Source organism: Echinops telfairi, unplaced genomic scaffold (assembly GCF_000313985.2).
Source record: "Echinops telfairi isolate 266 unplaced genomic scaffold, ASM31398v2 ScPeMD7_443;HRSCAF=831, whole genome shotgun sequence".
Lineage (NCBI taxonomy): Eukaryota > Metazoa > Chordata > Mammalia > Afrosoricida > Tenrecidae > Echinops > Echinops telfairi.
In genome coordinates, this window is record NW_022104341.1 from 24,363,258 (window position 1) to 24,380,485 (window position 17,228).

Here is a 17,228-nt window from a genome sequence, read left to right on the forward strand (position 1 = left end):
CAACAGAAAAAAAATGACAAAAAGGAGAAAAGCCTGTAAATACTTCAAGGTCTGTTTGTTGACCTTTAGAAGTGCTTTCTGGTCGAGTCTGATGGGTTGCCACGGCCTGGCCCCAAAGTCTATTTTTGGTATTCCCTGGGGACTTCATTGCTCTGCTCTCCTTGCTGTTCTGCTGCACGCCCTTAGTGATTCACTTCTGTGTGGTGGGGTCAGATTGGGCACAATTCCCACACGGTGTCTCCATTGTTGTCCCCCATAGCACTATGGGTCAGTGAGGGATGTCATGTCTCATAGTGGGGCCAGCCATATGGTCCTTTCTGTGCACTTGCTGCTCTGAGCAGGAATATCGTCCTCAGGGCGTGGTGGGCCAGGGTGTGCTCCTCTCTCTCTTCCTCCCCCTTCATTTGTTCCTGTGTGCTCTGATCAGACATGTCCTCCTCCCTGAGCTGTAGGTTCAGTGCTGTCCTCTGAAGTGAATTCTGGGGGGAGGGGGAGCTGTCCATGTAGTTGGGATTGGGGTCGGCCCCTCAGACCTCTCTATTGATTCCCTGCTTCATACCAGTATGTTGCATTTAAGATAACTAAAAATTAGGAGAGACGATGAATGACTTCAAAAAAGAAAACACTTACATGGTCAACAAGCAGGAATGCCATCTCATTAGTTATTAGGGTAATGCAAAATTCAACCACAATGGTTTGCCATTGGTGGCTGCACGTATGGATAAAAGTGAAAACAACACCAATACCAAGTATCGATAAGTCGACTGGGAAACTCATGCACTTCAAATGGCTGTCACATGTCATGGAGTCAGTGTTAACTTCCAGGGACTCTACAGAAAACCATTGCCACGTTTGAGCCCCGTTGAAACCACTGTGTCATTTCACCTTGTTGGGGGTCTTCCTCTGGTTCACCGACCCTCCAGTTTTCCCAGCACGATGTCCTTCTCCAGTAACTGAAACTCCTTATAGCATGTCCAAAACACTTGAGACAAAGTCTCATCATCGTTGCTTCCAAGGAGTGTTCTGGACATACTTCTGGCAGTCCATGTTCGCTATTTGTTCCCATCGTCATAATCCAAATGCATACATTCCTTTTCACAGATACAGTCATGGAATTAAAAACATGGAAGACTGAAAGTACCTAACAAACTTGACTAGGTTGCATTACAAAAATGTACGTGTGCACCAAAAGACATGCCCAAGAATGTTCAAAGGACTATTCATAATAGCCCCACACTGAAAACCACCCAATGCCCACCAACAGTAATGTGAATAAATTACAGTGCTGCTATGGCTAGGTGGTGAGCTGCTAAGCACGAGGTCTAACCCCACTAGTCACTAAGTTGGAGAGGGTGGGGTGAAGAGGTATGTGTCTGCCAAAATTCTGTTTGGGAAACCCTAAGTAGGGTCTAACAGTTGGAATCAATTCGATGACAATGGATTGGTATTCACATAATGGCATACAGCAAAAAAAGTGATCTATTGCCACACAAGAGATTAGTGTAATAATGTTAAAGGACAGAAAACACATTCTATCAATACACAGCAATCAACCAGGTCAAGTCTCTGTCTCTTCATATAAAAACCAAGATGTGATACATTTGGCATACAGTGATACACTTGGGTGATACATTTGGCATACGGTATGTAAGGGAGACCCCCTTCCCAAAAAAAAGGGGTTGTGATAAATAGAATAAAAAAAAAAAAGATGAAATGTTTCTAGGAGCCCCCTGGTATTTCTCACTGGTGAAAGTTCTCGTTTTTTACAGCTTCACATCCAACGACCATTTCCCAGGACTTAGGGAGACGCTTGTAGGAATTATGTGGGAAAAGCAATTCCCTAATCAAACCCACTTTGGAAACACTAGGCTTATTGGAGGTCTTAGAACCTTCATGGTGTCTTTCCAGTAGAGGGTTTTACCCCTGTCCCCATTGTATGTGTGTGCGTGTGTGTGTCTTGCCCCTATCCCCAGTGTGTGTGTGTGTGTGTGTGGGGGGGGGGGGGGGCAATTTCCCATCTGCGAAATAAGAAAGGGAAAAGTGAGGTGTGCTCTTGGGCAGAGAGCTCCTCAGTTACCCCCCCCCCCCCCCCATGAGGAAAGCATTCTGAAAACAGATATGGTTGGGCAGAGGGCTTTCTGCCTGTTAACCCCTCCTCTCCACCAAGTCAAGACTGTAGGAACTACCTGGTATTAAGTACCAGGGGAAAGAAAACAAAACAAGCACAAGTTGTATAGGATAACTGATTTTTTTTTAATTTGAAAAGAAAGTAAGTATACAAGATTGCTAGCGAGTGGTAAAAACTGAAAGTTATGGACTATGGAATCAGTCAGTACATCAAGTTTTACTTCGGAAGTCAGTGTTTCTTACAATTAATTCAGCAAAAAAAAAGTTACGCATAACATCCAATGCCCCTTTCTGAACCATATTTTCATCACACTGATTTCATGTCTGGCTTTTGATTAGTTTCAGTTCTCCCTGTGCAAAGTCATTAACATGTAGTCATATCTGGCAGTTTGGTGAGCTGAAATCAATTTCTCCGCAGACATTATCACAGCATAACACCCCCAATATAAAAAAGGCTATTCAAGATTCACCGAGATAAAGCAGCACCTGGGACACAGCTAACCCACCCATGTGCATACTGATTCTGTAACGTTTTAAAACGTTAAAAAGAAGTCAAAGACGGTGGAGAGACATCGTGCGCAGTGCCCGACTCCACGCAGTGCAGCCCGTGGCTCCCAGCAAGCTTTCCACCACAGAACCACGAAGCTCCTCGTGACCGGGTGTCCAGCCTACGCACATCGGTCCGATCCCTTCACAAACGTAAAGGTCTTCCTTGGGCCTTGCCAGGGCTTTGTGGTTTAGCACCCCACCAGGGAGAAGATCAGGTGTGACACACACTGACCACCCCTCTAAGCACTAGGCTTTTGTTACGTCACTACCAGCACCCTCAGAACGGCTCAATACGAGCTGGAGAGGGCGCCTGTATAATTCAGCCAGACTAAATCTGAACGGCTATCCTGGAGTTAAATGCACTCCGAGGCCTAACTGGCAGCGAATGAGATAACCACTGTGTCCTCAATGCTGCTGTGAAATGCAGTTCTGCGTTCCAATCATACGTGAAGATTTGCTTGTTTCCCCGGAGCACGGGGTAGGAGAACCCGAGACGCAAGACTCGCTGGTTAGAACAGGGCAGGCGATGACCCGTGGTCAACAGGGTTCTTCATTGAAGGAAAAAAGAGATCCCTAAAAGTCAAATTAGCTGACTTCAAATGGTTTACATCCCAGGATGAATCAGGTTACACTGATTTAAGCCCAATTTAATTTAGGCAGGTTTTAAACCACAAGAATAAGGGCATTCTTAGTACATATTAATAATTAAACCAACATATACACATTAGCAATATCCTATATAATATTAAATGTTTTAACGTGTTCTCAATTATTCTCGATCTAGTTAATCTGTTGCTTTGTTTGTTTTTTTTAAAAACAAAACAAAAACAAGCTCAGCTTTGTTTTACAATGTACTCTGTTTTCCCAAGTGTGATCAACAATTATCTCATTGAGGCAGGTTGTTCTTCGGATTCTAGGAGCCAAATTCAACCGTATCTTCCGTGATCTGCTTGAATTCATAATTGCCTCTGCCATCCATATGCAGGTAGTACTAGGGGCGAGAAGGAAAGGGGGAAAATCAACAACCAGGCATCTGCTTTTGTCAGGAATTTATGTAGAGGCTGATGCGTAAGTACATGATTGGAAATGATCATCTAAGCCACTAAAATCTCCAACAATGTATACACACATTCCCCAAGGTAACACGAAAGGATGAAGCCGGCTCTCTAGAAAACCACAAGAATGGAACTGCTTGGCGTGGGCGTAAGTACTGTCCTTTATGAGGAGGATAAGAGTCTTCCGTGTGGACAGCACAGGAACGGAAGCCGGGAGCACAGATGAGCACGTGTCCAGTGGGCTGGCCTGAGCTCAGCATTAGACGCCCCCTCAGAGTCCCTTCACGGAGCCCCTGCCGCACCCCCAGGCTCCAGCTGAAGTTTTGTGGTTTGCTGTGTTTTTAAATACAGCCCACCCTCTGAAGATATTCAGCACGGCAACTCTAAAGCCCATTTACTTCAGGGCTTCCAACGTGCAGAGAAGATTTCCTTTTCCCATTCTCTGCACTGTGGTTCCTGAGCTGCTCTGCCGCCCTATCCTCCTGCCCTCCTCCGTGGCACGACCACTAGCCCTGACTGATGGCTGCTTTGCCACGTGTCGACACCTGGAAAAGAGGGGGCAGGCGGAAGTCCTCGTGCAGCCACACAGCTGTAATGCCTAGAACCTCTGAGAATCACGAAGGCTCGAGCACACGGGAAAATTCCATGCTAACCTGCTTTGCTTTCTACTCACTTCCTTATTCGATTCGTGAGAAACGGGAAAAGCCTACTATGCCATCAGAACAGGAAAATGTATTATTTTTTAATTATTGTTTGAAATCATTGGCCCAAAAGGGCACTGGTCTTAACTTAAACCATTTTCCAGCAAAAGCACTTACCTTTCTCTATGTTTTCAAGCTTGGGGTTAGGAGAATGCCATTCAGCATGGCTGGAGTTCATGTCCACAGACAAGCTCTCTCCAGTGTGTCAACAGCTGGAGAGGATCTCATTACAATCCAGTACGTACTTCCCTGACTGCAGTCTCTTCCTCCTTCCTGACGTGGAGGAGCAGGCCTTATTATGCAAAGGAAGCAGCCAGGGCCCAGAAGAGCGGTGCCTGGACCCAGGTTTGCTGACTTCAGAGCGGGTCTTCCTTTTATCGCTGGCAGACTGCCATCTAAGCAGGTAGGCTCTTGAGGGGCGGACAGTGAGTAGTCTGGGTCCTTTTTGCCAGCACAGTACTTGACAGAGTAAGTGTACAATCAAGTATGTAGATTGTGGGACGAGAGACTGTACTGTGTCTAGTACTGCTAGTGCCCCAGAAAACAATAAAACATCTGTGCTCATTAATATCATCTTGATAAGTTATATTGACTACCTAATGAATTCTACTTTATTACAACACAATGATAACTTAGTTGACGTGAGGCACTCTACTCCCGTGAAGACTTCGTCTTGGAAACCCACAAGGGCAGCTCCGCTCCCCACTCTAGGAGTCAGGAGGGACTTGGTGACAGTGAGTTAGCCTTGACTTCTAGGACGGTCAAGTGTTGGGCTGCAAACAGAAAGGTTGGCAGTTTGAACCCACCAGTCACTCGAGGGAGAAAGATGTGGTAGTCAGTTACCTAAAGATGGACTGCCTAGGGAACCCTACAGGGTAGTTCTCCTGTCCCAATGTCACTGTGAGCCAAGATTCATGGCACTGGGTCAGTTTTGGTTATATATATATATATATATATAAACATACACACATTATTGTGCTTAAGGTAAAAGTCTACATAACAAATTAGCTTCCTCTTTAATAATTTATACACAAATTATTAGTGATATGAGTTTCATTTCTCAAAACATGTCATCATTGCCCCCAAACTTTTTGCCATCCAATCCTTACGATTCTTTCCCTTCTGTCAATGGTTGATTAAAAATGATAACGTTTACTTTGACATACGAAGTGTGCTAAGATATACAGACTGTAGTCAATGTTTACGTACTACGTCATCTCCACAACTTGAGAAGGGCTGGCTTGTTTTCTAATGCCTTTGCACTTAACTAGGGATTGTTAGTGAGGCACTGGTGTTTCCATGGCAGAATTCCCACTTTCCACATGGGAGACTCGGGTTCGATTCCCAGGCAATGCACCTCATGTGCAACCACCACTTCCTTCCCAGCGGAGCTTGCATGCTGCAATGGTGCTAACTCCGCAGGCTGCGGTGGGGTGTCCACACTGCGATGGACTGGGAGAAAGGTCCAGCCACCTGCTTCTGAAAAATCACTCACTGACAAACTTGGAAAAGGAGTTGTCAATGGTTACGCAACTCAACACATATGTCACTGAACTGCACATTTTAGCTTGGTGTGTTTTACTCTATTAAGTTCTCACCAACAAAACTGACAAAAACAAACCCCTCTGAGCCACAGCCAGTCATGGGCATGGTGCTGCCTCACGCAGGGCTTCGCTCCACTTTAAACAGGGTCTCCGGGAACCCGGGCCGTAGCCTGAAAGCTGGCAGGAGGGGCTGCTTACATGGAGTCAAGCTCATGATTCTTAGCTGCACCGTGTCTGTGACTGCAGTGACACACCAAGAGACAGTTGTGGCCCAAAGTCAACACTCAAGAACACCGCACAGCTATTCAGTAGACATGCGTCGGGCCTTGAAAAATTTGAGTGATTTACACACGACCCTGCTGGGGTCAAACAAAGCAAAACTCTGCCTTCTCATTTCAGCAATCGTTTTGGAACCATGCACGTCTGGCCTATGAAGGGTCATGTTTTACACATATTTGTCCTCTGTGCTGTTTAAAATAGCCCCCGAGTGAAGAAGACCTGCCGAGTGGCCCTCAGTGCAAGAAGCCTGTGATGGTCTGCAGGGAAAGCCTGTTCGTAAGCTTCACGCAGGTTAAGAGCTAGCGTACCGATGGCCACGGGCTCTAGGTCCATGAAACTATACAGCACACCAAAGAACCGACCATCATGTAGAGGGAATAAGATGTTTTCTAAACGTAAACATACATGATACACGCCAGCGTGCTGGCTGACAGACAAACGTGCTGAGGCCTGTGGTCTCCCTGGAAGCAGTAACTCAGCGCTCACGGAGGTTTCGTAGAACTACTGTGGCTCACAAGAATCAGTATACACTGTAGTTCTCAAAACTAAGAGTCGCCATCATATTTAAGAAAGTCACACTGCATTTCATAAAATGAACTAACCTAACTTTCCCCCGTAAGTTTATATTTATAAAAAACAAAGAAACTAAACTCACTGCCAGTTCTAACACATGACAGCCCTAGAGAAGGGGGCAGAGGGTCCCTGTGGGCTTCTGAGACTGTAAATATCTACCGGGGAAGAAAGCCTCATCTTTCTCTCATGCTTTCCAACTACTGACCTTGCAGTTTGCAGCCCAACTTGGGTTTAAAAGGCAGACATGAACCAAGAAGTCTAAAAGTCACATTCACCTAAATTCGTGTCAATAAACCCTATCAGCATGGCCTGTACCGTTAAATGTAGGAAATACAGACCTCATGGTGTTTCCACAGAGACTTCCGATGGGACACAGTGAAGAGCGTGATGCCGACCTAAGAGCAAGAAAGCAAGTCAGGCTTCGACCAGCACCAGACAAGCGGCACTTCCCGTAGATGCTGACCTCGTTTAGATGGTTGTCTTTAATCGAACAGCTAAAACTCATGGTCCACAGGGGAAATTGTGACAGCTTACGCTAATTCCTTAAGGCAATGCAAGGTACCTTTGGGCCTTCAACCTCGTAATAAAAACTAACGGGTACTGCCCCAAATTAATAAAATACTTTACTTGGTACAGAAAACATATACTCTGGAATATTGTCTATTTTATTACCAAAAAAGGTGAGGAAAGTATACGGATGATAAAAAGTTTAAAAAGCTAAAACCAGTAAATATTAATTCAGAATAGCATTGTCTATAAGCAATTTCCTTCTCATAATATGCCCGAATGAAAAGCCTTGGTTTGAGAATTCAGATTTTGGAAACATAAAAACACTCCAGGAGGGCCCCGGGGCAGAGTTCAGGCATCAAACATCTAGGGACACTCCTATTAAGTGAGAGAGACAGACAAGCGAGTTCAGATAAATAACTGGTGAGCACAGGTCGGACTTTGCTACTCATGAACACGCCAATCCAAACCGTGAAAAATCTTTAAGTTTCAAGAACTTTCTTTTAAATGGAATCTATTCTTTAGAAGAGAATTGCATCTAACATAGGAATTTGTAGTCTAGTTTGCACATCAGAGGAAACTATAATTACTAGCAATGGATCAAATACAGACTAAAGTTTCACATAAATGACCTTGAAATAGAAATTGTCCAACCATCTCATTGTGCAAGCTCTTAGTACACTAAAATTTCAGTGTCCCAAAGTCAGAATAATGTACCAACTGGTTCTGTTTCTAAAGCAGCTAGACCAAAACTTATCATGGTTGTTCACACCGTGTCCAACAGATGTCGCCATTTCCCTCCAAAAAGGTCACACTCAGCAGGGTCCCAGGCCCCAGGTAGCAGCCCACAGCTTGCTGTGTACAGTGCAGATGAAAAATGGGTATGGTAGTGAACAGCACAGCGTTCCTATGGAATTTCTATTCCTATTGAATAGCTATAGAATCCAGAACTTAAGGAATTCAAGGGTTTTCCAGTTTTGAATACTTTAGGAAAGTAATGAAAATTGTTGGCCATGTTTATTCATTTCCTTCACTTCTGTAGTGAAGTTTTTGTCAACTATTTTTAATATTCTTCCTAGCCAATACTCCCGAGTACTCAAATAATTCCTTTTAGAAAAGGAAACTATTTATTATGAACTGGGTGAAGGTTTACAGTCAAATAATGTTTTGATCTCTTCCTCAACTGTGTTGACAAAATCAGGAACACTCGCTTAGTCACTCTGATTTACAGATCCACATTGAAAACAAAAAGGTTAACATTCACATTTTATCCATGACTGTGCACGGACTGTCTCGGGCTTTATTTACGATCCACCACCCCAAAGGCGGGCTCCGTGGGAAGAAAGTCTCCCTCTAGGCCTCCCTGCCCGAGGCGTCCTTTCTGCAGTAAAGCAGGCAGTCAAGGGCTGGCAGGCAGCACATGCTTGCTTGGTACAAAGGTCCTCTCTTGAGAATGTGGACATGAGAAATGCTGAAGGGCAGTGCAGCAGGAAGACAACAAGACACACAGCTATAAATCCACAAACCAATGTGGACAGGTACTTAAAAAACTGCCAAAACAGATTGAAGAAACACCTGATGATGAATACAGCAACTTCATCCTTTCACCACTACACGAATGCTTCTGCAGCTTCCATGTGCATCTGTGAGAGTGAGAACGCTTCGCTCGCTGTGGACTGTGATGCAGCGGCCCAAGACTGGACCCTAACAGCCCGGCAGTGCTGATGCTCCTCTTCTGTGACCACACAATGAGCACAACAGCTTACACTACGCGGATGTGTGACAACACGTTTTACATTCTGGTTCCAAAAAGAGGTTTAAAAACATCAAAATCTCCCTCCAGATTCCTTAGCCCTCAAACCTAAACAGTGGTCTGAGTGGCTTAAAGGAAAAAGGAGGAAAGTGAACTGAAATGGACTTGTCTTGCGACAAGTTCACTTCAAACAATACCACACAAAAAATAAATAAATAAATAAAATAAAAACATCAAAATCCTCTTGCACTTAGAAGCTGCAAATCAGCTGGGAAATAGCACTCCCGTTCTGAAAGCATCAACAGTACTATGTAGCAGTGCACAGCTGGGAACGGCCCCTCCTCACAGAAGGAAATACAGCGGAACCCAATTCGACAGCTCCAGACAAGCCTATTTAAAATAAAGTTTGGTAAAATATTGCCCAAGCTAATGAAAAAACAAGTACAAAAACTGCCAAGCTCTCTCAATTAAAAATGAAGTGAGAGTGGAGTAAAGTTATTAGAAAAAAATGGCGAAAAGATAAGCTTATTAACCCCTAAATACAGACAATGAAATAAAGGGAACTAGATCTAAATAATGATTGTTTACTGTTTCATACATAAGAAGTAGCTAGAAAATTGTGTACGTAAACCATTGATAGTTCTTTGCCTTTTACTCCGTTATTAAATATCAGTTTGAAAATCTTTAAAAAGGCAAGATAGCATAGTTTGGGAGTAATTTTGTTTAAGGCATAATATTCCAGCATCTTCTCCTTGGACAGGTACCTGGTTGGGAACACACCTGACTGAGGGGGAGGTATGGACCTGCATGCTGGAAGCGGTCACACTCACCTTCCGACAATGGATGTAAATGTAGCCTTCCACATCCACACTAACTGCGCTCGTGCACTCATCCAAAATGGCAAACTGGGGCTTATGATAGAACAACCTGGCCATCTGAAACGTAGAGAGACACACTTTGCATAAACCATGTGCAGCCCAAAGCGACAGTCAAAATGAATCTACTTTGGAGGGGGGAGCGGGGAGGGAGGGGAAAAATGAGGACCTAATGTTGGGGGTTTAAATGGAGAGAAAATGTTTTGAGAAACGATGTACAAATGCATTTTACACAATTGATGTGTGTATGGATTGGGATAACAGTTGTATGAGCCCCTAATAAAATGTTAAAAAAGAGAAAGAAAATAAATAAATAAATAAATCTACTTTAAATATTTAGGCTTGCACATGTAAACAGGCAAGGAAATTATTCTAAGAATATCTGCTTTCCAGAAGCAGAGACTATATAAATGGGCTGAATTATTTTAATATCCTCCTGAACAGAGGCCAATATAATGCACAGGAAATGTTTACTGGTAAACAGCTTCAACCATTTCATTGACCTGAGCTCAAGTTGAGTTATAAACAAACACTAAAGGAGTTCACGGTAGTGAATTTAACCACATTTTAATATTCAGAATAATGATGGCCTCTAGTACCAAAAAACTCTAATTTTTAAACATTGTATTGCCTGAGCGATGGTACTGATTCTCAGTAACTTTGGGGAGCAGGCAGTGAAGCCCAGAACAAGGGCCCTACTGGTGGAGGCGGGAGGCAAAAACAGAATGCAGATGACAGTCGGCCTGGAGCTGCTCATGTCTGATACCTTCACTCCATCAGGAGAGCGCTTGAAGGAGAGGCAGAGGGAGGTTGAGAAACAGAAATCTCCAAACCCCGGCAGGCCCACCATTGCCCAGGACTGATGTGCTACAAACCCTGCCTGTAGCTCGGGCTGCAGCTCGTGTTCTCACGGTCCTGCCATTGGTTTCATGAAGAGTTCAGAACTCCAAATTCAAGCACAAGTTATCCATTCTGGAGTACTTTTATGATCATTTAAACAAAGCCACAGGTAAGAATTATTAAAAATAAGTATTATGCCTTAATCAATCAAATGACTGGATTAGAAGAATAACTTTTTACAACTGGCTGCATATGTGTATGTGTGCAATGTCTGCAGAGTGTCCGCACCGCCATTCTTTGTTTCTCTCCACCACTGAGGACATCCATCCAGTCCTGAACGCTGTCCCAACCGCCTTCACGTTCCAGGATATGGCCCAACTGGACGTTGCCCAAGTATTCCTTCAATACCTGTCAGAAAACAAGGGTTAAAGGTGATGCCAAGGTTAACATAAACCCGCTTTCTCCACCTTATTTTATTTCTGAAACTACAAGCACTATAATTCTTTGCCAACACCTATGAAACACATTGCAAAAAAATGTAGCAAAAATGTGGCATTGAACCTTTCAGTTCTTGACTACACCAACCTTGACAAAGTGTGGCCATTGCCACCACAATGACCACCTGAGAAAACGCCCCCCCAGGGTGAAGTACACTGGGGAGGACTCCTCGCCAGCAGAGCACTGCTGTGTCCACAGGGCTTCCAATGGCTGGCTTGGGGAAAGGCCTTTCTTCCAAGCTGCCTCTGGGGAGACTGAAATCTCCAATCGTTTGGTTACCTAGGCATTCACTTTTGTACCACGCAGTGGTTCCCCGTGGTATAAAGACACAGCTAAATATGTGATGTGTCACACTGAAGCATGACGTGCTTACCATCTTCCAGGTGAGAATACTACCTGATGTCTAACAGAGCTAAGTGAAGAAAGCGAAGCCTCGGAAGTAATTCCGTCCGTGGGTCCACCGTACAGAGTCCCTTACCAGGTCAGAGATGCCCTTCCTTTTCTGATCCTCTCTTCCGTCTGGATAGATCACTTGGTCTCGAAGTGTGCCAAGGGTCATGTACGGTCTCTGAGAACAGTAAAGACAGGCATCAAAAGCGAATTCTTAAAACCAAAGATTGTGAAACGACTAAGCCAAGGCCTTACCTGAGGCACATAAAATAACTTTCCTCTCTCGGGTTTAGTTAAACGTCCTCCAAAAAGAGGCCATAACTACGAACGAGACAAGAGGGAGAGAGAGGCCGTTGTGAATGTTACCATGTGCTATGAGAAGGACACTACGTGTTGAAGCCACTTTGTACGTACTTCACCGAGAACACGGAACAGTGAGCTCTTCCCACATCCATTAGGACCACAGATGAGAACGTTGGCCCCAGAGTGAACCTGAAATGGAAATTAGTTGATGTGTTGATTAAGTAGAATTAAAAAATCAATGAACATTTGGCTTAGCTGAATAACTACTGATTCTAGTGGACGATTTTGTCAATAAACATTAAGTAGAAACAAGGGAGGGGTAATGGTGTAGGGAGAACATTCCACAGTTGTTTATTTTTAATTTTTTACAGTTTTATGTATATATTCCAATGAAGATTTACTACTTTTTAACATCAGAAGGTTCCATTTAAAAACCATAATTGATGCCACCCACCACCACCCCTGCGCCAAAACAACAACAAAAAACAGTGCCAAGGAACAAAGGTAGGCATAAGCCTGCCTGCTGAAAGAACTAAAGAGACTGGCTGGGCTGGAGAAAACGACTAGGCGAGAGGTGGGAGGAGAGCTGCCTTTGTTAAGTCCTGTCAGGTTCGTTCAGACTCACAGCCATCAAAGTGACTCCAGCTCACAGCAACCGGATGGGACAGGACAGAGCTGCCCTTGTGGGTTTCTGAGACTACCACACTTGACAGGAGTAGAAAGCCTCTGCTTTCTCCCGCAGAACTGCTGGTGGTCTCGACATGCTGATCTTGCAGTTAACAGCCCAAAGCATAACCGCTATGCCACTGGGCTCCACTGCAATGATCCTGGCAGGAAATGATGGCCATTGGACCAGGTGGCCACAGTGAAGCTGGGAAATGATCAGGCTGTTAATGTGCTGTCCGCTGGAGGTCAAGCCAGAGTGCTTCCTGGTGGACCGCTGTCTGAGCGAGGAAGAGGAGTCAAGGAAGCCGCCGATGCTTGGCCTGCGCAACAGGAAGGCCAGAGCTGTCATGGACAGACCGAGGGAAGCGTGAACGTGGTTTTCAGAGGCAGACCGGACGGAGCATGCAGCATCCGGATATACTGCAAAACCTGCTCAAGACAGCACCCCTCAGAAGTGAAAATTAAAGTACTTCCCACGACAACAAGGGATAGCTAAGGGCTAAGAGCACACTCTGTCAAAGGTGGAAAACTTGTGAGGCTTGGCTCTCGCAGGTCACTGGACTCAAGCTGTTTATTTAGAAGCGATGTAGTGGTCTCGATGAGGGAGGGGGTGGAATGAGGAACTGTATGATTACGTAAAATGGGAAACACCGGCTACCTCATGGGACTATTTCAAAGATAAATGAGAAACTTTTGTAGAGAGATTATAGCATAATACTTGGTTCACGGTAGATGGTTAATTAATGGTCTCTTCATTATTAATTGGCTAGATAACCTCCCCAAGTCTGTAAGCAAAATGAGGGTCTGGAGTAGATCATTTTTAAAGTGTCTCCTAGCTCTGTAGTTTCTACTACAATTCACACGTAATCACAGGCACAAACCTTCTGCCAGCCACTTTACAAATGAATGCTGGTCTAGTTCAGGTCTGATTGAAAACAGTACTTTACATGGCAAAACAGTTCTCCTCCATACTGGTTCTCAGGGTGCCAGAGCACACCCACGCCCACAATCCATAACAGGATTGCCAAATACACCTGCACGGTTCAAGAAACACAGTGCATTTTCAAAGCATAGCCTTGATAATAATCTTCAGTTTCAAAATAAGCTACTTAGAGGAGTTCAAATTTTACAAAGCAAATGTACATAAGGAAACGTTTAAATAAAGTAGAAAATAAGAAATGGATAGGCCCTATTATTCGTGATATCACCTTATAAGCATGTTGACATAACATTAATTAATTTATAAATTGAATTCTCAGAATGGCAAAGATGAAGTTATTGATGCTTTGGGGATAAAAAAAGTTAATAATATGTACATTATTTACAAACCTATGTATTGACATTATGTGTTTTCTAGCTTGTGAAAAAAAATTTTTTTAATCAAAATTTACCTTTCAATGTGCTGCCAAATATTCTATTTAGGAACGAGCCTTCAAAAGGCTAGCCATTACTAACCCACTACACAGTGATCTATAATAAAATGCTCAAAACAAGGCAGGCCATGACTGAAGAATGAGCTATTTTGAGTGATTTTTCAGATTCTGAATGAGCTGTACCGTTTGGTGAGAAATTCTTGAGCTCCTCAGAATCGGAGAGCCGTTAATTAAATGTCTCCACTAGTGTGCTTTCTCTGAGTGATGACAGATTCCGTCTGCCCCAACTGCTCATTGCAGTTTTTCACAAACATCATTATCGCTGCCTCCAACAATACCCGCTGCTCCCACTATTTATTATAATATCACAGGAAACCCCCAAATAAAGTTATTAGTAACGTGTATCAATAACTAGATTGACTGAGAACCAGGAGTACGCTCAAGCTTTAAAGCTTTAACCTGAGCCTTTTTTCTCATTCCATGGTTTTGACAGTGCTGGAGAAAAACCTCCAATTATGCCATCATCTAGGGCAGGGGACAATGATAAGTTTTCCATATTACAAATTTACAAGTTGTAATTGTTTTTCTGGGCAGAATTAGGACAAAAAGGCAAAGCAACTTTCACTGAAAATCAGGTTTCTATTAACAAAGGAACCTCCTGCCTCCTGCATGGCTTTCCTGGGGTAAAGAATGCTTTGAACCTTCACATTTTTGATCCATTAAAAACTTCTCCCCCTCGGACCACTGATCAGGGAGGTGAACAGCCTTGCTATCAGACCAAGTGCACTGGAAAGTGGACTAATGCAGATGTAGAAAGGTTAACAATTGACACTGTCCTTTGGTCTCCCTTTTGACCCATTTTAAATTTGTTCTAGTTTTTCTTAGCTTCTGCTTTCTTTTCCATGTGGTTTTTCTATGTTTTATTGTTGTTGTTTTTTCCAATCGTTTATTTCGTGAAATCTAGGATAGGTAAATGTATCAAGACAGTAACTAGAGTAATAGTTTCTTAGGGTTATGGCATGGAGATTCTAGGGGATAACAGGGAGCTATTAATAATGAGTTTGAGAAAGAAGAAAATGTTCTAAAATTGATAGTGGCTATAATTGTGCAATTCTTCTTAATATGTTTAAACCACTGGATCACACAGCATGTGAATTATATGTCACGGAAACCATATTTTTAAAAATTCTCCCAGAACTAAGCCCTTGATAAATTTTACTTCCTATGAAAAATTTTTACACATAAATACGGTTTAAGTGAAAAAGAGATATTGGCTTCTTCAAATACTCTAAATATGCCTTACTGAATTGTGAGACTGCAAATATGCTTACAAAGTATTGTTTTATTCCTGTATTATAACATATAGATAATATGTATTAGGGTGTCTTTCTCTACACCCTCACAGAAGAATACTTGGATGATTTTACATTTGTGGTGGGGAAGTTATAAAAGAGTAACACGTAAAAGCTACTATTTCACAAACAACTACTGCACAATGTAAACAACAAAGACAAATGCCTCATAAAGTAGGAGAGAGACATTGACTACTTTTGGTGGCAAGACTCCGTTATTATGCCTCTTTGCAGGAGGAAGTAATGCTCACTTTCAAGGAAGCAACATGGGTGCCCAACAAATGGAGGCTCCCAGGAACAGAAGGGCGATGGGAAAGACTTCTTTAATGTGTGAAAGAGCAAAGCTGTCATTGTAAGGACTAAGGTGCACCTGACCCAAGCCAAGGTATTTTCAATTACTTCTTATGCACAAGACAACTGCACAATAAATACAAGAGACCAGAGAACTGAGGCATTTTAACTATCCTGTTGGTGAGGAATATTGAAAATACCACAGACTTCCAGGAGAATAATTAAATCTTGGTGGAAGCACAGCCAGACGCTCCTTAGAATTCAGGACGGCAAGAACTTAATTTCATGTACTTTGGAAGGTCCGTGAACACAGGAAGACGCGCGCGTGCCCAAGGAGATGAATGGATGCACTGGCAGCAACACTGGGCTCAAACGTGACAGAGACTGGGAGGGTGGCGCAGGAGGCGGAGGCCTTTACACTGTTGTGCACAGGGTCACGGGGAATCGGCATGGATCACAGGGCTCCTGACAACAACAATGTTAAGAAAGAAGACAGGAAAAATCATGAATAAAAGGGTGGGAAAATGGCTATTAGGAGGCAACAATGATGAAATTCCTACCAGTGGACTGAAGTAGAAATAGGAGAAACTACTTCCAGAGGAGATGGGAAAAAAAAGATCATATGACAGACGCTACGGAAGAGAGTCAGGAAGTAAAACACTTGAACAAGTAGGACTGTATCTAGGGCTCAAAAAAGACTTTCCAAATGAAACTAAAATCAGAGGGATAAAATTAAGAATGGAAACAAATGTATACATTAACTCCAAGCACAGGGGCTTCAAAGGAAGAGCTTTTGAATTCAAAGCAGAGTGACAGCTAAAACGCCATCATCTCACGTGGTGTCATTGCCTACAAGCATGCTCTCGCTAGCACACGTATCTACCATGCAAATACCTCCTCGCACGATGTTAAGCTGTCTGTGCACCTGTCTACTGGTGCTTCTGCCTCTGCATAAAGACAGAGATGGGGAAATGGGCAAGATAGAGAGGCATTGTCACTGGAGAAATCTTGTGTCACCTTTACCCCCTATTAGTGGCAGTACAGGTGCTACTTGAAGTCAATTAAAGATGGGGTTCTAAGATTTATTTTATCTGTAGTCAAGCTTGGCGGGTAGCTACCTGCCTTGTCAAAGAAGCAATATAGTAACAAGAGCGATGAAGAGTTAAGTGAGAAAGGGAAAAACATTTTAAAACCCACTTTGGGGACCCTTGGAGTCATTCAATATTTACCAACAATGTTCACATTATCTGTATTTCCTCTTGTGTTTCCTTACTTTAAATACAATTTTAAATATATATAAAGCTTAATATTGAACTTATTAAAGAATGAATAGTGTTTCATTATTATATATACATACATGTATATTCTTACTACTCATTTTTAGTAACTTCAAGATACTTTGCAAAACTAACATTTTTGATGTTTATAGTTCCTTGTAAAGGTAAAAGTGCACTTAATATAAATTACTAAGAAAATTGAAGTGACTGAAGTCTGTAAATATTTTCAAAGAAAGCCAATAATTATATGCCTTATCTTATTTTACAAACTATCA

The 17,228-nt window shown here is 43.0% G+C and overlaps 1 protein-coding gene across 2 annotated transcripts in view; it reads right to left on the reverse strand.

Annotated features, from left to right (window-relative positions):
- Positions 1–2,234: 2,234 nt before the first annotated feature.
- Positions 2,235–17,228, reverse strand: part of ABCD3 (ATP binding cassette subfamily D member 3) — a 76,170-nt gene continuing 61,176 nt past the window's right edge. For both annotated transcript variants that reach the window (XM_004699247.2, XM_045291801.1), the window contains 7 exons: positions 12,106–12,183; positions 11,947–12,012; positions 11,780–11,869; positions 11,092–11,211; positions 9,919–10,023; positions 7,167–7,223; positions 2,235–3,667 (listed from right to left, as the gene is read on the reverse strand). In XM_004699247.2, coding sequence (XP_004699304.1) covers positions 3,590–3,667; positions 7,167–7,223; positions 9,919–10,023; positions 11,092–11,211; positions 11,780–11,869; positions 11,947–12,012; positions 12,106–12,183 — 594 coding nt within the window. In that variant the 3' untranslated portion in view covers positions 2,235–3,589. The remainder of the gene's footprint in view (positions 3,668–7,166; positions 7,224–9,918; positions 10,024–11,091; positions 11,212–11,779; positions 11,870–11,946; positions 12,013–12,105; positions 12,184–17,228) is intronic.